Here is a 23,285-nt window from a genome sequence, read left to right as displayed (position 1 = left end):
CTGCTAACTAATTAACCACCACTTTGGGTTAAGAAATACAATTACACCGGCTGACATCATTTTCCTTGTTTAAGTTCTGATTTTTTTTCCACTAATTTGGTAGTGCTGATCACGAAATTATACCTCATTTTATCATATCCCATCAGGTTTTTAAAAAAGTTAAGACATTGGTTTTTTCAAATTTTTTGATTAAAATAAATTAAATTTTAGATTTTGGCGCTCTTTTCTCGAATTGTACGACCTCTCGTGAGGAAATACACCCATTCGAAACAGATTACATGCAAATAAACCTTTACATTTACTTTGTTTATAAACTTCTTACTGAAATTAGTGTTTATTTATTACTTTTAGTGTTCAACAAATTTTATACAAGATTTGTTGTTGAAAAACTGTTAAAACAACAGAATGTCTTCAAGAAAGTGTCATAATAATGCGGATACGTTTTGTTATATTTTTGGAAACTTTATGACTTTAAAGCAAAAACAGAAAATCACTGAATTTGTAGAAAATTCGTATAATGCTTATTTTGGCTTCAAAGTACAACTAAAAGCGCGGACTCCGCAGGTAGTTTGTACTACTTGTGTTGAACAATTACGACAGTGGACATACCGCAAAAGACAATCTCTACCTTTCGGTAGACCTATGATATGAGAGAGCAGACAAATCATATTGATGATTGTTATTTTTACTGTACAAATGTGAAAGGTTTTAATGCTAAATATAATAATAAAATTGTCTACGCAAATGTATCTTCAGTTACACGGCCGGTTCCACATAGTCCAGACGTGCCAGTGCCCCTTCCAAGCTCAATATCTGATCTTAGTTCAACATCATCAGAACCAAATTTACAGCGTCAAGGGTCGACGGAAGTTTATGAACCAATTTTAAATCAACCACTGAAATTTACTCAAGGTGAATTAAATGATTTAGTTAGAGATCTAAATCTTTCTAAAGAATCTGCTCAACTTCTTGGATCTAGACTTCATACAAAACATCTGTTAGCTCCAAATACATATTTTGCATGGTATAGAAAACGTGAAGCAGAATTTGTACCTCTTTTTAGTCAGGAAAAATCATTAGTTTATTGTAAGAATATCCTCGATCTTATTGAAAAGTTAGGAGTAAAATATAATTCTGGAGATTGGAGACTTTTTATAGACTCTTCGAAGCGGAGTCTAAAAGGTGTTCTTTTACACAACACTAATCAGTGTGCTTCTGTTCCAGTCGCTCATTCTGTTCATTTGAAAGAGACTTATGAAAATTTAGAAACATTGTTAGATAAAATTGGATATGAAAAGCACGGTTGGCAGCTTTGTGGAGATCTAAAAATTATAACTGTGATATTAGGCCAGCAGCCAGGATATACAAAATGTTCATGCTTCTTGTGCGAGTGGGACAGTTGAGCACGAGACAAGCACTACGTACAAAAACAATGGGATCCTTGTAAAAATCTCAAAGTAGGGACAAAAAACGTTATACGAAAAAATTGAATTAGTCCTGAAAAAATTTTACTTCCTCCGCATTAGATAAAAACAATGCTAGTTATGAATACCTGTGTAAAAAATTTCCAAGATTATATAATGCAAACATTAAAGAAGGAGTGTTCGATGGACCGCAAATCAAATCTTTGATGGCTGATGAAAAATTTGATGCTACAATGAATAACACTGAATTTAGAAGCTTAGCTGGCGTTCAAAGATGTTGTCAACAATTTTCTAGGAAATAATAAACACCCCGACTATAAAAGTAAGGTTGCAAATATGAGCATAAAACTCCTCTTTCTAGATTCACACGTGGACTTTTTTCCAGATAATATTGCTGATTACAGTGAAGAGCAGGGAGTGGAACCTTTCTCCCAGGACATAAAAACTATGGAGACAAGGTACCAAGGTCGATGGAATGTGAATATGTTGGCTGATTACTGCTGGCCACAGACACGTGATATTACTGAAGATACTCACAAAAAAACTACACCCAGACGTAATTTTGTCGCGAAACGTAAAAGACGTCACTCCAAATAGTCCTGTAGCATTGTTTATATTCAATGTTTTCTTTATAAATGTTCAAATATATGTTTTTATAATATGATTATTGATTTTTTCTTTACATTTTGAAAAAAATGTTTTTTTCTTCTTTTAAAAAAATTTGATGTGATAGGGCAAATATGTAGGTGTTTTCGTGTGTAAAATAGTAAAAATTGGTGATATTTGTGGCTTAAATACAAACAACGTTCAAAAAATTTTCATTTGTCGGCCGGTGTTATATTTTGCAATTTTTACTCCTTTTTAAAATTTGTTTGAAGCTTTTCCCGATAAGATAAAGCACTGTCCGCGTGTTTAGGTCTGGGATTAAAGCACAAACTATGATTATACCGGACATCAGTATACAGTATGTAGAAAAAATAAGTTATGAAAACAATCAGCGCTTTTTTAAACGCTCTATACTTTTTCGCTTAATTGAATATAATTTTTTTTGTATATGTTCGGAAAGTAACGTTATCAAAGTACCGCAATTGATGATTTTAGTGGTAACCGCTTATCTGGTAAGAAATTTTTGTGGCCTTCTATTGAAATGCTCAGTGACAACGCGTGAAAAAAGTAAGTTATCAAGGGCAGTAATTAGTGCTTTTCATATTATAACTAGAAAATAAATTACAAACAAGCATTAAAGGTGTAAGAATTCTTTATTTTATAAATTTTCAAATTGAATTGGTAACTAAAGTTTCCTGTTTTTAGTTTTATTTTTTGAAATATTAACACGTTTTTTTACGGTGAATTAAATAAAAATTCTGAAAATGGTGAATTTTAAACAATTAACGAATGAGGAGTGTTCATCCATAATTAATTTGCAAAAATATTGTCACACGCAGCGTTATATTGCTGATAAATTTAATAAAAGTCAGGTTACAATACGGAAAGTTATTGCCGGCTACAACAAAGAAAATCGAGTCATAAGGAAGAAGAGAGTCGCCCAATAATAACAACGGGAGATGATTTGTCTTCGTTATTCCCACGGTATGATTTACGTTTGACGCTCACCCGGACAAGAACTATTATACAAGTGCACTCTGCCCACAGTTAAGTCGTTGGAAAAATGCTTATCTGCGAATGCTCCTAGCAATATTGTAGTCCTGGAAGGAAAAGTTACTGCAGCAGTTTATTTAAATATTTTAGAGAAGCACGCCATCCCCGAGGGTCACCTACTAATTGGACCGGATATACCTCTTCAACAGGACAACGCGCCCATTCATACTGCAAAAGTCATCACAGAACATTTACAAAATGAAAATATGAGTGTATTGAAATGGCCTCCTCAAAGCCCCGACTTGCATTTGCATATGTAACATTTGGAATAATTTTCCTCAAAATTAGTGTTTGAAGCTTGCCAACTCCATGCAACAACGATTGGGTTAACTATCAAGACGAAATTATAACCATTGTGTATATTAAACAATTCGATAACTTATTTTTTCTACATGCAATTTACTGTATGTGTGTACGTTTTCCTTTTTTAAAAGCAATAAACTTCTCTTTTGTTTTAAAATTACTTTAAGTAGATATTTTGAAATATGATCTCAATAAGAAAAAAATATTTCATTTGAAAAAATGTAAACTTTTAAATTTTATTCACTTCGCTGATTGATATTTCACTTTGATAACTTACTTTTTCTACCTACTGTAAAACAAACGGTGTGGGGATGGTGGGATAGCAAAGTTTTCGAGTCGGAGTTTGTTGAAGGTATTAGAAATGGTAATCAATTTCGTTATATCATATTACAAAATTTACGAATCGCTACCTGATCGGAGCTTTGAGATCATCCCTAACAAAGGAGAACTCGACGACTCACTATGAAAATAAAATATACAAATGTTAAAATTAATTAATACATAAGTTTAGAAATATTTTCTTGCTTTAAAATTTTTAAAAATACTGAAAAAGAATATATGCTAACCTGATGACTTAATTTAAATTTTACTATTTTCTGGTGGTTCGGAAATAAATTATTAAAAAAAAATAGAAAACAAGTAGTGAAGGACTAAATTCGGGCATAACCGAACGTTCATACTCTTGCAAATTGCAAGACTTAAGTCCAGGGTAATACCTGCAGGTATATACATAAGTCTTGTTAGTTATATGTGGTCTAGGGCAAGTTTTCACCCAACTTTATTCATTCTAAGCACAAAGTCGCACCGTTGCTAGAAAAACACGCTCTCAAATGAAATTTAAAATTATGTTATATGGAGCGGTTGTAGCCAAGTTTTCGCTTATTTTCACTGTAACTTAGATATGTATTTGACACCTCTTCCATTACATCTCGCTCATACTAACTCGGAGGTAAAACTTAATTAGTCTAATGTGTGTGCCTATTATATGGCCAATGGACGGGCATAATTTATATTTTAAATTTAGAGTAATTAGTATTTGCTGTTCTCACTGGAGTTCAACTAATTGTTTTAATGTCATATTGATAATTTTAAATAAATTAATAAAAAAAATTGTCATTGGTCTAAAATGTTTAAAACCAAACTTGGTAGCATTTAGCGGTAGTAATTGTACTACATTAGTAAGGTATTCACATACTCTCTTGTATAAATTCAATTCTATAACTTTGTTGGTGGTTGGTAAATTTTTTGAGAAGAGACGTTTTAAAAGTAGGCTAACATTAAAAGATATAAATTTATATACTTACTCTTCTTGGGTAATGGGGGCAATGCTCTAGACTGAAATTTTTTGTGTTTTTCTGCAGTGCTTCTTCGTTCGCGATTACTGTTATTTTCTTCAATACCGGGCGGGTTCGTTTGACATTGTGGTTGTGTTCGTCGAATTCGAAATATATTACAAAACTTTTGTTTTAAATTTAGTGAAAATTGTGTTTTCTTCTCGCTTCGTATGACATGAGAAGATAAATCCACTTCCTCAACTTTTATCATTTGGTTTTCAGTAATACTATAATTATTGGCCAACACGATGTTATTTATATTGTTGTTATTGATTTTATCATTATTTTCGTTATAGCTTTTGAAAGTTCTGGTGGTTACTTTACATTCTGTAGAAACATTTTCTCCGATAGAGCAAAGATTAGGCCTGGAACGTGGGGATGAATCATTACCTTTCGTGCATTCGGACTGTTTTTTGAAAGCATTTTTATCAGGTTCGTTATTAATACTTGTCCGGTTTTTTGTTCTGGTATAAATAGTTTGATAATATTTTTTTACTTCGCTCAAAGTCATATGGAGTCGTTCTTGAGGTGGATTCAAATCTAATTGAGTATTAGAAAATCTATGCGTGCCATAATCCTCAGTTTCATTCAAAAAAGCTGGCTTTCTATTTTTTAATTTGAAAGCATTTGAAGTGAACTTATAATTATCATATTTTATATCATTTTCGTAAGTATCACTGTTTCGTTTTTTCCGTTTGTTTCTATTATTTTTACGACTTAGTTTAGAATGCTTATAATAGTCTTCTTCAGAGAATATTAAATTATTTATTTTTCTATAATCCGTAAGCTTATCTTCTTTGTACTCAACTATGCTGTTATTTTTATCCGTTTTTATCATATCTATTGGTAGAGCGTATATATCTGAATCTATGGGCACGTTATAAAAATCAGATATTTCCCGAGTAAGTAATGCATCGTGGGACATTGCTTGAGTAATGAATATCGAATCGTCTGGTTTATTTGCCGATGAAGTGCTTAATGAATTATGTGAACTCGAAAGACGACTGTTCAAAGAATTGCGAGAATTAGGTCGATTGGTGCACCCATTTGGACCTGAAATACAAAATTAAACTAATTATTTTAAATATAAAACAACTTTTTACTAACATATTTACTCCTCATTTCTTCTCTGTTGTAAATATTATTTTTAAGATCCAGTGTTCCTTTTTTAATTAAAAATCAATGGTATTATTAATTTTCGGCTATAATGATATACACAATAAAAAGTACGGTACATTTCAAAGAAAAATTTTTAACAGAATATGAAAGGTAAGTAAAGTACGATTTTTTCTAATATTTCTTTTGTAATATTTCAGAGGTTATGAAACGGGAGATATCATCCAGTTGACTACATCTTTTAATTAATTTATGCCTGAAACAAACAATTCATATAGTAAATTTTTCATTACTATGGATGATTATGTCTATCAAATATTACATGGAGAAAAGGAGCTAAAATAATGGAGATTTGTTGGAAAATTAACTAAATAACTATAATTACCTATTATTGTAGCTATTATCAGATGACATTGATTGGTTTCTTTCAAAAAAGATTAATAGAATTAGACAGAATCCAAGAGATTACTTTTTTCGTTTTTTATACCGAAATAAAGCGATGTTGATTTTTGTAATTTATTACAACTGTCTCGCTTTCCCAAAACTAACTCGGCTCGACGTCGCATTACACTGGCCACTGCAAGCTGAAGAAACATTTATACAACATGGGCCTAGCTTCTTGCGTAAATTGGCGGTTCTGCGACAGGGAGCCTGAAACACCAGAACACCTGCTAATCGACTAACCAGCAGTCTGCAGATGTAAGTAAAATGGATGGGAACCTAAATAAAAAATAGCGACCCCTTAGAGTTAAGCTACAGCTCCTGGCATGAGGGAGGATATTTTGTTTGTCAATCACTAACATTTGAGGGGGTAAGAGTTCAAAAATTTTTTTGAAGCACCCTATTATACACACAATAGACCTAAGGTCGCGTTGCACTCCTCGTATAATAATCAATCAATGGCAGCACTATGATATAGTGGTCTGATCTGAACAATATGTTCGGAAATTGTACCGTTACCTTGGTTAATTATCCATGCCCAGTCTATATGAGAACTATAACCTATATTCCCCCGATTTGAAAAATTATTTCGGACATTGTGGTGTTAATTTGCACAACAATATTTAACTCTATATCTATCTATTGGATTCGGTTAAGGGGTTAGGGGTAGTTAGAATTTTCCAAAAATTAATTTTTTTTTGCATTTTCGTTAAGTGTAATTTCTTCAAAATATTCCCTGAAAATTTCATGTTGATCCGATAATTAGTTTTTGAGTCATTCGACAAATAACAAAGAGAGCTCTGGCACTTCAAAGCGCTAGTGTGAAACTTTAAACGCGTTTTTCTCAAAACTATGTTTTTCTCAAAACTATGTTTTTTGAATCGGTGACAACTGTAACTCGAAAACCGCTCAGTAGATTTTAATGAAATTTATACAGCTTTTAGATACATAATAATCTCGGGCCTGATCCAAGGATTTTAATTTTTTCGAAAATTTCGATTTTTTAAGACTGTTAATTAACTGTTTATTTTTTCGCAAAAATTTAAAAATTTCCTGAGGCCGCCATTTTGTTAATTTTTGAAAAAAAAGAAAATCCTTCGATCAGGCCCGAGTTTATCTATTTATAAAATTAATTTTTTTTGTCCGATTGATTTTAGATGAATCTCCAAGGACTTATGCTTGTCACCGCAAGTACCTTTTTTTGGAACAGGGTCAACACAAACACTATATCTTTGGAAATAATTTTTTTTTTTTTAATTTTCGTGACTTCAGGGCAACACATTGTATAATAATGCCATATTACTACTTTTGTAAAATAACACGATTTAATAGCAAAAAAAAATTCTGAAAACTCTCATTTTTTCGTGCCTCTGACTACCCCTAACCCCTTAACCGAATCCAATAGATAGATATAGAGTTAAATATTGTTATATTATGTTTTATTAACTTACCTGTATATATATGATGGTTATGACAATAATTCGTTACTTTACGAGGACTGTACAAAACTTTTTTTTGTAAACCGTTTTCACCTTGAAAGGTGTTTCGCCTAATTCCATAATAGAGATCATAATCATGGATTTCTGAGAGCCCAAATGTATTAAACTTCTTAACAGCACTTATAACACTATCTTGATCTGACGGTATTGCCTTAAAATACATAGAATGATCTTGATAATATGGACAAATGTCTCTTTTTACTCTCTCCGGGGGATGTGAAGTTTGTGGTAATAACAGTGCATTTGAAGACGTATTTAACTCAAAATTTTCAGCATTATTAAAAGCGAAATTACATATCAGGTTGCTTGGCTCGTCATACACATTTTCTACTTTATTACTTAGAATGGAATCACTTGAGTATATTGGTTTCTTTATGAGGTAAACTTCTTTGTGCGACTTCGCAAAATATTGGGGTGAGGCTTCTACGTCGGAGTCTTTACAAAAAATTCTGTCCCCGTTAATACTATTTTCATTATGTTCAGAATCTTTTGAATGTTCCAAAGAAGAGTGTGAAGAAGATAATCGTCGTAGTTTTTGCATAATGCATCGGCCAATTGTTATATTTGGTGAGTCCTGAAACTCTAGTGGAGGATCTATTGGTGCTAAAGGTCCTTTTTTTAATGTATTAAAATTTTCCGCACTCATGCCAGCCTCTGAACAATTATCTAGAGAATCAAACTGAGAGACTTCACCATCACTTTCCACAATCTGAAAGAGTAATTAAAATAAGTATGGTAAATATTAATCATTAAAATAAATAACATATATATAAATGCAAATTATATATATACATATATGGATAGGAAAACGTGTATTTTCAAATAAAACGTACATCAATGTCATGTTTACATAATCCCATTCTATATGAGTCTCCACTAGATATTGAACTGTTAGTCGTAAGTGGCACGCCAGAATCATCACTTAAAGATGTTTGAGCATTTAGTTCAACGCTATTCACGCTTACCATGTCGATGTGAGGTGGAGGCAGAACCCCCACGTAATCAGTGCAGCTTGATTGACACATCTGTAAAATCGTGGATACAGCAGAACTGTTATTGGATGCTGATGTTGCCATATTGTGATTGGAATCCTCATCTCTAATTGCTGTATCCATTTCCAACATGTTTTGTCACTAAAAAGCACGTAAATATACATATTATAGAATGTTTGCTACTAAATTGAACATTAGAGCAAAAAAAAATAAGTCATATGAACTGGTCCCCGTTGCTATGTATTTATAAAAAAAAATAGTTTTTTCAAGCACGTAATTATTTATAGTTTTGAAATTAAAGTTTTTTTCTGAAATTGGATACTAGAAAAAGTTCAAATTAAATTTTTTACCAAATTCTTACCATGATTAAGGATGACATTATTTTGTCGCAGGTCAATCAGGAAAAGATCCTTACAATAGGTCTTAGTTAAAAATAAATAGACAAGGGAAAAACGCAAAATCACTTAAATAAAAATCTGGATCCAAATCGTTTAATCATTGAGAGAAATAACAAGAATAAAACAAATTACAAAATACATACAAAAGATTCCATACAAGAAATTGATTTTGATCGATCAGTTTGTATATCAGCTATGTATATGCCATAATGGTAAGTCCTGAACAATTTCTTTAGAGATTATACCGACGCTTTGGCAATTAATCTATGCTCAATTTCGTGAAGATATATTTTCAAATGAAAAAGTTTTCCATTCAATCATCGAATTCCGACAGCTACACTTGTGGAAAAAATAATAAATAATAATAATAAGTTTTTACTTTTAGTTATATCTTTGTTTTACTTTATTAAACTTATTTGATTTTTTTCACAAAAGATAGCATTGGTCAAAATAATTTTTTTCTAAATAAAAACAAAAAATTCAAGTTATCCTTTATTCCGTCCTATGGGTTTTTAATAACCTGTATATCCTCCGTGGTTTTTCATACGTTTTTAACACGCTCTACCCGGGACATTTTTTGCGTGTTCGTAGTATTTTTACTTTTGAAAATAACTAAATAACTAAATTTTGTTTTGCTTCAGAAAGTACTGCAAAAATAAATTTTGTTTCTGTTGAAAACGCCTACAATAAATATAAATTTATAATTTCCAACCTATTTTGTTTTATTTCTTTCTAGTATGGTTTTTCTAGTATGTCTCTTGCTAGTATGATTATAAAAGTATAAACATTTGAGTACCACCGGTGGTACACACCGCCAGATAAATGAATTTGCCTGTGTACCATCGGTGGTACACACCGCCAGATAAATGAATTTGCCCGTGTACCACCGGTAAATATTATTCGGAATGGATTGAATTAATTTTTGGCAGGTTTTCAATAAGGGATCGTCCCAAAGTTCGTTTGCTTTCCGCCACAGTTGCTCCTTATTTTGTAATGAAAAGTCTACCAATCTCCTCTTAAGGTCACTCCACAAGTTCTCAATCGGGTTGGGACCACTCAGATACCAACCTCGATGTATGTTTCGAGAATGTTATCTTGTTGAAAACACCATCTCAGTGGCATGTTTTCTTCAGGATATGGTAGCATAACGTTTTGCAAATTATCTCTGTACTCAAAGGTGGTAATTGTGTTCTTTACCAAAAAAAACATCAACGCCTTGCCAAAACCCACACCATTACGTTTCCGTCCACATGATTAATACCCAGTTTCACAGTCCATACATAAGTTGTGCCCAAATAAAATCTCAGCTAAGCATTGTTGCAGACTGAGTAGTCGTTTGCGTTTCACAGTCAATGCTTAATTTCTATAAAATTTTATTATGATATATATGTTTTACAAATGTCATCCTTAAAATGTTTTCAAATGTCATCCATAAAAATATGTTTGAAATATTTAAATTATAACAGACAATAAATAAATTTGCGAGGAAAGTTATATCGAAAATGGATGAAACGAACCATGAAGCGAGTCGGAGCACCTATTGGAAATGGTGGAAATCACAATCCGATTCCATATTTCTTCACAAAAAATAAATTCTTATTTCTTATTATTGTTCTTTTGACAAATAACTGAAAATTCAAAACAAAAATCAGCTGTTACTTACGCACTGCTTAAGCCTCCCATTAAGCATGAACTATAAAACAATATTTTTGATTTATCTTAAACACAACTGAAGTATGGACTGTAAAACCGGACATAATTGTCTTTGTACTGTATCTATCAGTTTTTTTTTAATTTTAGCCGGCACACAGATCTTTAACAACCATTTCCAAAGGAATACAAAATGGCAAATACTCCAATACTTAAATTGATATGAAAAATATTTAGAGATACCACTTTTTTAATATTACTTATGCCTATTTTATTGGCCAACCCCATTTATTGACGAAATGATAACTTGTCACTCCAATGCCAAATTAACATAAAATAATAATGAAAGTTGTTGATGCTGATTCGCGTTCAACTCATTCGCCTTCATTTAAAAAATATAAACAAATAAAAAAGTTACCACAACATTTGTCAAAAAACGCTACTAGCCAAACTCACCCTTATTATTTTGTCCAGAAGTGCATATGCTATAGTGATCCGATATCAGCCGTTCTGACAAATTAGCAACTTCTTTGAAAAACATACATACTTATGTGCAAACTTTCAGAGCGAAATCACAAAAACTGATGGACTATTTCGAATATACATACAGTGAATCAAAAAAGTTTTGGCACACCTCAGTTTTTCCACTTTGCTTCAATATAACTTTTAATTAACTGAACATACCAAACAAAAAACAAACATATTTGTTTAAATTATGCTTTTTAATACATATATGTGACCTGGTCTACGAAAAGGGAGCTAACGTGCAAAAAGTTATGACTTTTTGGATTCTATCACGTGAAAAAGCATCTCATCTTCCATCCGAATCAACTAAAAAGTGAAAATTGATATATTGACACCTAAGCCCCCTTTCCGTAGACCAGGTCACAATTACAAAAATTAAAAATAAAAAATTCATACAAGTAGGAAATTATTAAGAAAATAATGAAAAAGAGTCATATTCATATCAAAAAAGTATTGGCACAAAATATAAAAATGGTAATACAAAAGATGAAGAAAAAGAAATTGAAAATGTTTAATATTTTGTTGCACCTCCCTTGGCATTAATAATCGCTTGCAAACGCCTTTGCATACTTGCGACCAAATGGGAGGTTTCCCGACTGGTAGTATTGGCCCATTCTTCCTTCAGAGCATGAATCCTTTCGAAGTTATTTGGTGCTTGCAAATTTTTTTTCAAGCAAATGCCAAATATGCTCAATGGGATTGAGATCAGGGGATTGTGGAGATGTTTTCAGCTGATTTCAGTTATAAATTAACCACTCTTGAACCAAACGCGAAGTGTGTTTGGGATTATTATCTTGCTGGAACTGCCATTTCTCTCCATTTAAGCCCAATTCATTTTTTCGTCTATAAAAACAAGATTCCCAACTCCACTTGCCGCTATACACCCCCACACCATTGCGTTTCCGCCGCCATGCTTTATTGAGTTTAAGATGTTATTTTCTCGGAGCTCCATGTTGGGCTTTCGCCATATTTTTTGAGACCCATCCGATCCAAATAAAATTAATTTCTAAAAAGTTTCAGATTGGTGTAGGTGAGCTTTAGCGAAATCCAACCTCTTTTTTTTGTTAGCTTTTCAAATGTGAGGTTTTCCGACCATGATAATCGGCCTTGTGCAGAATATTTCGAACTGTCTGTAAGCTAAATGTTTTCCCCAGTTGTTCCTGCATTTTTTAACTCAATTTTACAGCCGAAATTTTTTGGTCTTTTGCCACTGCGCCAATAATGGATCGTTCCTCCCGGTCAGAAAAAGTTTTTGGCCTCCAGATCTGTGATTGCTTTCTATTTTTCTGCTGTTTATGTAATGGTTTATTACATTCCTTACTTTGGAAAATGATCTATTGACAATTTGTGCTATTTCGCGCAATGATTTTTTTTCCAGATACAGATTCATTATCGCACTTCAACGGTTATCTCTTTTCCGCGACCCATTTTGCTCAATCTATGTCAAGGCTAAACACATTACTAAAAGTCAATTGCTCTAATTATTCATTAATATGCAATATCTAACAGAAGTCACCAAAAACGGGATCAAAGGAAGTCAACATAAAGAGGAATATGCAAAAAACATGAAATGTGCCAATACTTTTTTGATGTGTTTTTCGCTGTTTCTGACTTCTTTTCTAGATTTGGGAGGAGTGGGGGGTGAATGTAACGGTATATTTTCGCTTGCATTTTGTTTTGTTTCTACCAGTTACACTATGTACAAAAATAATTGAATGAGATTATTTTTTGTTGCTTTTTAACTATCTTTCTTTAGAAAATCAAAGTGTGCCAAAACTTTTTTGATTCACTGTAAGTATACAGACGGAAGGCCGGACAGACAGATGGAAATGCTTGAATCGACTAAACTCGTAATGTCGATCATTCATACTATATATAAAATTAATAAGTTATCACACTATTCCTTCTGGGTGTTATAAATTTCGAAGCAAACTTGTTCAGGGTATAAAATAGTTAACTAAACAGAATATGCAGCCAAATTATGAAGTTAAAGCCCTTATTACGTTTTTAAATCCTTTTACATTTTGCTTGAAGTTTTCTAATACGTTATTATTGAAAGCAACTCAACCCGTCAAAAAGAATTATGTTGAAATGTTGTCAATCTTTAACGTTTTCGTAATATTACATTTTTCAACACTGTGAACACTAAAAAATTTGTACTGCCACCAAGCATTTGTAGTCAAACATTACGTTTATTTAGGAAAAATATTATTAGATAATTAATAAAATGGGTAAAAAAATAACAAAAAAAAATTGAAATATTTTAATCAGCTATAATATTTTACAAAAAAAAATTGTTGAACCCGTGGCCAAAGTTAAAATCATTTAAAATGAATTATTCAAAACTGGCAGCAGCAAGGAAGCTGACAGTTTGTGGTAATAGAAACATTCCTCATCCAAACGAAAATTACTTATGAATCCCCAACAAATGTTATTTAAATGCCAGTTTTGACCCCCAATTTTTTCTGTCATCGTAAAATATAAAATAAAGTGTATGCTCTTTTTAATACTTATGCTTCTCGTGACCAATAACGGAATTGTTTGGATTTGCTTTTGGGTTTTTGAAAATAACACATGTTCAATTACGATCACTGACGGTCAGTTCCTTCGATCTTATAAAAACAAACATTTGACATCAACAAACGACTGCATTCGGCTACTCCAACATACCACGTAGGGGTTTTCTGTGGAATATCTGGAAAATTTAGTTTTCAAATTGCTACCAAAGTTGTCACAGGCTATAATAGACAACGCGGAAGATTGGGGGAAGTTTTGAAGAACAGTTAGCTATAATTTAGCCAAATGTCACGTCAATTAATTTAATATAAAATTAATTATCAGTTTTAGTATATGTTTGTCCTTCTTAAGTACATAAAGTGCATTCGGCGATTTTTACGATGAGTGAAATTATTCAACAAAGAAATTCCTTTAAATTTTGTGTGCAGAATCAAACTTTTTGTGCCGAAATGTTCAGAATGTTTAAAATGGACTTCGGTGATAATTGTTTGTCGCGAGTAAGTGATTTTGATTGGTAGAAATTATTTAAAGTGGTTTGGATCTAAGCATACGACCCGAAAAAGGCGATCAACAAACAATATTCGTCGTATACGCGAAACTATTCGTAAAAAGGCCAAGGGGGATTACTTTGAGGGGGAAGAAATATATTTTGAAGAATAAATTAAGAATTTTAAAATTATAAACTAAGTCTTATTATTTCTTGGTCATAGTTGTATGTTCCTTAAGGGGCTATACCAGTGTAACGCATGAAAAATTAGGCGATTTCAATGAATGACCCAAATCCACTTTTATGCAAGATAGTAAAAATGCCTATTTTCGTATTGAAGAAAATATACATTTTTTTAAGAGAGAGAAAATATACTTGTTGGTATCATACCTGTTTCGTAATTAGAAGATTGTTTTAACTTATTTAAATGAAGTAAGAAGTCTTCTTCAGAAATAGTTGAAGCGTAAATTGAAGTTTTCCAGCACCTACCGATAGAAAAATTGAAATTCTGACAGAGTGAAATTTTAACGTTTTTCAAAGTGAATCCCAATATCAGAACTGACTAAAAGATCTTGATGTAAATGTATAATATTAATATTGCTATCATTGGCACATCTCCACGGTTGCGCACCATATGACCATAACGGTTTGTTTATTTGTTTATAAAGAAGTAATTTGTTGTGTATTGATAGGTTTGACCTTCGCCCAATTAGCCATTTCATTTTCGACAATTTCATATTAAGTTCAAGCTTCTTTATTTTAATATGCTCTTCCAAAGTAATTTAGCATCGAGCGCGATGCAAAGATAATTGGCTGTATTTGCATATGGCATGCTGACACCTAGAGTACTTATAGGTTAATAAGTGATTTTTTTGTTTGTAAAATTTACATAAACCGATTTGTTACCGTTTAGTTTTATTCTCCATTTTTTATTCCAACTTACTACAGAGTTGATTGCATGTTGAAGGTTTAGCGCAGCTTTTTCTGCTGCTTTTTCCACGCATAGTATTGCGGTGTCATCAGCAGTGGCAGTCATACTGTTGAATGCTAACGGTAAGTCTCTTGTATACAGAATATATAAAAGTGGACCTAAGATACTTCAATTTCTTTTAGTTTAGAGAATTTTTAATTTATTTCCTTGTTTTATATGATATACGATTCTGGAAGAGCGCAATACTCAATCGGAAGACATGACTTTAGTTTTTGCATAAGGCCTTCGTGTCACACCTTGCCGACAACGCGTTTTGCACACCCTCATGGAATACAGCTGAACATACGTTCCCCTCCTCCAGGGATTTTATATTTCAGATGTTATTCTACGAATTTGTTCTATTGTTGAATGTTTTTTTTTTTTTAAACCGCACTGATGCGATGGGATTAACTGCTTTTCGTCGATTATAGATTTTAATCTTTGATAAATTACTTTTTCAAAAAGTTTTGAGATTTGTGGAAGTAGAGCAATTGGTCTATGTATGACGAGACTACATTAGGATACTTTCCTGGCTTAGGAACAACTTCAGCAACTTTTCAAAGGCTTCAGTAAACATTTGTATGGTAACTACATTAACACTTCAGCTGTAATTGATGGAATCCAGCTGCTTTCTTAATTTTAAGCTTTTAAGTTCCCAAATGGTGATTGCTGGGATTGTCGCATGATCCTGTTAAATACTACTGGGCAACGTGATTTAACTATTCTCATTTGGACAAAAGGTTTCAACTATGTGTTTTACAAATGCATTACCTTTATCACAATCACTTCAAGCCTATGTATTGGAAGAAATTTTTAATGGTGCAACGTGATTTGTTGGACGTTTGAGATACTTTGTACTTTTCCAAAGTTAGCTACTGGTTTTTAAGGTTGGTTTTGTCGAGTGGTGAGCGTGTTTGTTGCCATTTCCGCCGTAACTTTTTTTCTTAATTTGGACGATTTTTTTTCGTTTAGGGTAATTTCAATCTATAATTTTCCACTTTATCACCGGAGTATTATCCTAAGCTGCTTGTTGAGTTTCTTTCGTAAATCTGTCAACTTCTAACTTGTTGTTATTTTCGGTCACTTTATTTTAGTCTGAAGTATTTGTTTGAACGATATCCAGTCCGTATTTTTGTTGCATAGCTCCAAACTAAAAACTCTTTTAATAACTGTTTCACTCAGTATTAAATATAATGGGGAGTGATCAGAGTTGAGATCTAACCGACCTTCTATTTCGATGAAATTTTGAGATATCTTCTGATTATAAAGAAGTCTATTGCATCTGGTATTTTGTTGGTACTCGTTAGTCAGTATTTTATATTGCAGGCGAGCAATATATTGCATTAATTGAAAAGGGTTGGTTCATTGCTTTTAATGTAATAATTGTGGTTAGAAACACTAATATTGTGCGCACTGATTTTTCTATTCTCATAATGTTTAATGCTGTTTTTAACAGCGGTGCCTTCCCTCATACAATTACCAGGGTGGATTGTGTGATAAATATGGAGAGCTTCATTCATGCTTTAGATTTTGTTTTATTATTTTTTTCAATGTTATCTAAACGGCTGCAGAGATCGATATTGAATTATTCTTCTTTAAGTAACATTTCAAGATTTGAGCTAGTAGGTCTTCGGTCAGCTTTGTGTTTTTTTCGTTCACCACGTTTGATTTGCTTTTCATTACTTCAGAAAAAGTGAGCTTACTCGTCTGTACCCTATTCTGCTTGTTGATAATACTTTTATTACCAATGGGTGAATTATTTGATGTTATTTGCAAATTTACGGAAACTTTTTGTTTCTTCAAAGTTTCGTTACGAATGCAACAATGTATCCTCTGTAGTTTGCCGTATGGCTTTCGCCACCGTAACGGCATTTTGGTTTTTCTGAGTTTAGTTTTTGGCACTCGATGGTTTTGTGCTTACCACCGTATTTAACGCACTTTGACATTTTGCCGCAGTAGTTTTTGGTGTGTACAAATGCCTGGCAATTTTTACATTGTGGCATAAATTTAGAATTCCTAATAAACTCAATGAGAACAACGGTGTAAAGAACGTGTTTGATTTCATATATTTTTTTGATGTCTTTAAAGGTTCTCGTGTTTTCCACTTGAGTTTATTTACAACGTTAATAAACCTTATTCTTTTAAATCAGCGATAATATCACTAATTCTACACGAATGATGAAGATTTTTAATCATAACCTTTAATTGGGCGCGTTTGTTTGTCTTTAAAGGAATACCATGATGCTTCCGATGCAGACAATATTTTTGTCACCGAACTATAGTCGTCACTAGAGGTAACGCTTACTTTTTGTATGTCGTTATTTATTAGTTTTTATACAAATGAACTTTTGATATTATCTTTATATAGGTTATTTAGTTCTTTATAATCAGAGATATTTGAAATCATAATAGCCAATATTCTTCGTCAGTTTCGTATTGTGATTAACAATAATTAGGCACAAGTGGGCGATTATTTTGTTCTTTAAGCTTTTGATTTTCACTTTTTAATTGTTCTAATTCTTTAAATTTTTGATTTAACTCATCTATTTCGGAAACTATAATATTCAGTTGGCTTGTTTGGTATTTCTTGACGCCCTCCAGGGTCGCGGTACGAAGCATAATACAGGTATATTTTATATGATTATTGTATAGGGGCTTATTCGTAGGTACCAAATCGGTGTATACTTTTAGGCTAGATTAGTACAGGTAAAAAAGCTTAACTATATAGAACGAAAATATAATTTGGTTCTTGTATTGGATAACAACAAAGCTTATATTAGTAGTGACTTTTCCAGATTCTCTTTTGCTGGCCAAACTCCAATAAGTAAAAATGATAATAAGTTGACTTACATCTACTGAGAAACTTAAAGCAGGTGCAACAGCCTTTCCACTCAATCATCCCACCGCACTTCAACTTCCAGGCGATCTCCGTGAAAAGCATTTCCGTGTATAAACAAATATTTTAATTGTAAATATTTAAAGTTATTGAATTTATTTCTTTCACACTTTATTGCCCTCCACTTCGCTCCATTTGTTGTGTTTGATTTAACAAATAACAGCTCTCAGTTGTGAAGTTGAAATTAATATTTAATTTTATTACAAATTTTAAATAAATTGAAAAGGAAAATTCGGTTAATTTAAAAAAATAATTATTTGGGACTTTTACTAAAACGGTACAAACCAAGTAAAAATTGCTAATGTTGTGAAATGTTCCAGAAAAATTGTATACAATGCAACCAAAAATATTAAGAATGACCCCAATCTGTTACTTCAAAACATAAATCGTAAGGCGCCGCCTCGCAAAATAACCCAGCCCGAAGATAAAGTAGTTGTTAGATGTAATGTAAAGCTGATCCTTTTAAATCCTCACTCGCAATAACGGCCAAAATCAATGCAGAATTTGGGCGTTTAACCATAAAAATACCACTACTGTCGAAAAATAATATTAAAGTACGTTTGGTATTTGCTCATAGTCACAGGTCAAAATATTTAAATTTTTGGAAAAAGAGATTTTTTACAAATGGAACCGAAATAAAGCACATTGGTCCTGACGGAAAAACATTTGTACATCAAGAGAAAAACCAAGAAGTCAATCCAAGATATACCAAAAAGATCGTAAAGCACGGTGGAGGAAATTTAAAAGTTCCTGACTTGGACTTTGAATCCTACATATCTTAATATACTAAAGAATACAATGGAACCCTATGTTATCTTATGCCAGCAGATCGGATCTTTATGCACGATAACGATCTCTAGCATATTGTAAAGGTAATTTAAAAAAAACTTGATTACGCAAGGAAAAGTTCCACTTCAGCAAAATCCAGATCTAAACCCGATCGAAAACCTGTGGAATGAAATCAAAGGAAATATTGGGCAAAGAAAATTTACAAATTGCAACGATCTTTGGGCAGGAGTAGAGAAAACACGGAACTCTATTATTTTGAACAGATGGCAAAGATTAATATAGAGCATGCCTCGACGTTATGAAGCGGTGATTAAGAATAACGGTTATTCCACAAAGTATTAACCAGGGAAAATATAATATCAAAGAATTTCAGATCACTTGTTAATAATATTTATTTTGTCTTATAGATCTTTTAAAGTGCGGTTATTGTCCAAGTATATTTTGCTTAAGAATGTAAACTGAACCAAACATTATACATTTATTATAAGAAATAATTTTGAATAATTTAAGTTTTTAGTGAAGTAATAAATAGATTTTGTGCAATGTAACAGTTTTACTTTCTTTAACTGTGACGTTATTAAGTATTCAGGGGTGTTGTAGAACCCAAGACAGAATTGCTTAGCTGTTATACCATGTTCAGACCGACACTTAATCACACGATTTCGGCTGTTGAATGGATTATCCCACTAATCTTAAAACTAACTTCACTAACCTTAAATTAACTTCATTGAAATGATTTGAAACTGATCCACGCTAAATCTCTCTGTGCGACTCTGATTTTGCGCAATCTACTTGTCAGCTCTGGAAATCTGTTACATTATCACAGCTGATTTAGACACTACAAAGGGGGAAAAAAATGTAAAGAAACAAATTTTTTTAAAGCAATGAATCTAATTTCATCTGAAAATCGACTTAACAAATGAAAAAATGCATCCATTATTTCTATTATATGGAAAATATTAAAAAAAAAAGCCGTCTTTTTATTTCAAAATACTATATGACAATCTTTTCTTTTGATAAATATTAAGCGATGTGAATTCTTGAATGACAATAACATCTGTTTTATGATCTTTCTAACGGCAGTGAGAACACTGTTGGGTTATGAAATGCTTAATGGTATCAGAATTGCTGATTTTCATTGGTGTAACGGAATCTGTTTGGATTTTCGTCTTTTCAAACATACGCAAAACCAATATTCGAATCAGCTGTTTACTAATGTGACAAATTTTGCAAATAAATACATTTGGAAGCAATTCTATTAAAGTTTTTAATGAGTTCCGATTTAAAGGAAGATTTTAAGAGAGAACATTTATGGAATGATTTTATCTGTTATTATATGCATACATATGTATGTATGTATATGTACTAAATACAAGTAGGGTCTTAGTAGCTTAGTAGTTGTCTAAAATTCACAATTATTAACAAATCGTTAAATTAATGAATTTTTTCTAACTTTTTATTGTTATTAACAAGCAAATAATTTGTTTTCCTTTAATTCCTTTCATGAATATATTTAAAATTTGAATAATAAGGAAAACATTCAAACGACGCAATTGTCTTTGTTCTGAAATTCATCTGTCAATATGGCGAAGCAAAATGTACCATACGAAATTTTTTCAATGTTACCGATTGGCAAACAGCCTTTAAAACAAAACAAATAAGTAGAAACTGATAGGTGAAGTGTTAGTAGATATAAAGGAAAAAATATAACCATAAAATTCATTATAAATCGGAAGAACACGCACTTTAAAAAGTTAAATTTTTGAACTTTAGCAATAACTTGAAATGCAAAGAAAGTTCAAAAATTTAACTAGTTAAAGTGCGTGTTTCTCCGATTTATAATGAAGGCGATACTGATTACGCGGGTAAACAAAAATATACTTGTTTTTTTGTGACAAGAACAGAACAACGTGTTTATTGTGTAAAAATTGCCACTAATGCAGAAAATAGCTACAGATTTCTTCTATCTCCTAAAGTTTTTTTTCTATGAGGGTTTTTGTTTAAAAAAAAAAGCATGTATATATTATTGTTATATTATTTTATTAAACAAAGAGTATTTTAAATTGTTAGTGTCGATGTTTTTCGACCATATTTTGTTTTTGGAGTATACCTTAAAGATGCCCAGCAGTAATCGGCAAGCAAACTGGCACTCCTCTTGCCTTGGTACTGTTTAGCAGAAATGTTTGGTGGAACGACCCCTAAATTTTCTGTGAAAAACCCAGTTGGGAGTCCAGAATGTGATTTTATGGGACATGTTGCAACCCATTTTTTTATAGGCTGTAAGTAGTTCATTCACAAGATTTGTAATTGTCAGCTTTCACATTTCCAAAAAAAATTTTAACAACGCTTTTAAAGGCCTCCAGGCTCGTATTTCAGTTTCATTGAGCATTTCCTCAAATGTTATATCTTTCATTAGTTCTCTTATTTGCCGACCCAGGAATATGCCCTCCTTAATTTTTCCTTCACTGACTCTTCGAAATTTTTGTTTCAGGTACAAGAACCCTCTTCCATTTCTGTCTTTTGCCTTAACAAAATTCTTCATTAAACCCAATTTAATATGCAAAGGTAGTAGTAATACCTTTTTGGGATCAACCAGTTTCACTGGTAATGTTTTTTGTCCCACAGTGAGTGCCTGACGTACTGCCTACTGCTCGGAATGGTCATGTGAATTTGCTGAATAGCCAGAAGTTACACGAAGGTAAATCAGGCGAATGCGGTGGTTTCCGCACGATTTTCAATGCAGAATGAGATGGTGCATTATCGCACTTCTTTCTTCAATAAATTCAGATGTAGTACCAATCGAAGAATTCACTTTTAGAGCCTCACAAAACGACCCGTATCTCAAATACTAATGAATGTTTTGATGAAATTTAGAATACATAGTACACCGACAAATCACAAAACCGAAAATCGAAATACCTACAATCCAAAATGCCGACATGTGAAAAATATTTTATCTTGCCGCCCTTATTTCTATCGAAGCACAGATAGAGAATTCTACTAAGGGTTATGATCCTGAGCGTATTCGTGGCAGGAGGCCGCAGGGCCTGGACAACGCCAACATTTCTTGATTTGTCGGTATTGTGATTTGTCCCTGTTTTGATTTGTCGGTATTTTGATTTGTCAGTGTTTTGATTTGCCGGTGTTTTGATTTGTCGGTGTTCTAAACTTTGAGATTTTGATTGTCGGCATTACGTTATACACCCTTATATATTCCTAATATGGGGAATCTAATAGACCGTCCATATACATTTTATCCTAATCTAAAATTTGGCGCAGAAATAATTTATTGAACTGTTAAGACATGTACATACATAAAAGCGAACAATAAAAGTGTAAGAATGTTTACAATTTGAAGAAATAGTTTACCCAAATTGTTGAATTTATGAACAATAATATTAGAGATCAAAAAATTTAAGTTAATTATGTTATTAGTATAAATCATGAGTCAAACCACAACTGAATTCTGGGCTTTTATTTTTGAATCCCAGCCATTAAGTTTTTGAACATTATAAAGATATAAGTAAATAAAACGAAAGAAAAAAACTAAATCCCAAAGAACATTTTCATTTGCTTCGAAGTTCTTACAGAATTGATGTAATGATTTGTGATTAAGCACAATAAGTAAAATGTAACAAAAAAGGACTGGTATCATTAAAAACAAAGCTAATTATATTTTAATGAAACACTTTTGTACATCAATACATTATTCATACATACATGCATTAGATTAAAGTTTTTGCCAAATACAAAAATGCATTTCAATTTCACTGGAAAAAATTAACAGATTTTGCCACTATGAAAACCCTAAACGTTTCGCCCAAATTTTGAGCTACACAAACCGGTAAATCAAAGAATTTCAATTATTGTAGAATTATCACACCAGTAAACAAGACATATATTTGTACGCTTTAAGTTAACACTAGAGAACAAACGATAAGAGTATACGCTCGATACTCTTCCTTCGTCTCGAATTATTTCCGATATCTTTTTATAAACACATCTCAGTAAGGAAGTGTGCCAATTGGTAGAACAATTTACTGAGCGATTCTGTACTGTCATAAGTCACAAATCTCTAAAATTGAGATTCCAAATTAGGGACAATTTTTGTGACTTGATACGATTTTGCAATTCTGTAGGCGACAGTAACAAAAATATGGTCGGCTTTAGTATACCATCCCACAATTTCAGGGTAAAAGTGGTATGGTTGGATAGGGCTGATGCTCCAGATTAAGAAAATGTAAAATTATAGCCGCCGCAAACTTATAGTTTTCGAGATATATGC

At 32.2% G+C, this 23,285-nt stretch overlaps 1 protein-coding gene across 4 annotated transcripts in view; it reads right to left on the bottom strand.

Moving 5' to 3' along the window:
* The window catches only part of LOC126760159 (homeobox protein 4), a 29,885-nt gene extending 6,969 nt beyond the window's left edge, over positions 1–22,916 (bottom strand). For 3 of the 4 annotated variants that reach the window (XM_050475608.1, XM_050475610.1, XM_050475611.1), the window contains exons 1-4: positions 22,721–22,916; positions 8,610–8,909; positions 7,729–8,485; positions 4,691–5,773 (exon numbers count right to left, since the gene is read on the bottom strand). In XM_050475608.1, coding sequence (XP_050331565.1) covers positions 4,691–5,773; positions 7,729–8,485; positions 8,610–8,900 — 2,131 coding nt within the window. In that variant the 5' untranslated portion in view covers positions 8,901–8,909; positions 22,721–22,916. Of the gene's footprint in view, positions 1–4,690; positions 5,774–7,728; positions 8,486–8,609; positions 8,910–18,165; positions 18,281–22,720 lie in introns of those variants that run through there. The other variant, XM_050475609.1, reaches the window with a different exon arrangement.
* Positions 22,917–23,285: the final 369 nt, after the last annotated feature.

This window comes from Bactrocera neohumeralis, chromosome 5, assembly GCF_024586455.1.
Source record: "Bactrocera neohumeralis isolate Rockhampton chromosome 5, APGP_CSIRO_Bneo_wtdbg2-racon-allhic-juicebox.fasta_v2, whole genome shotgun sequence".
Taxonomy (NCBI): Eukaryota; Metazoa; Arthropoda; class Insecta; order Diptera; family Tephritidae; genus Bactrocera; species Bactrocera neohumeralis.
This window is presented reverse-complemented; position numbering and strand designations above follow the sequence as displayed.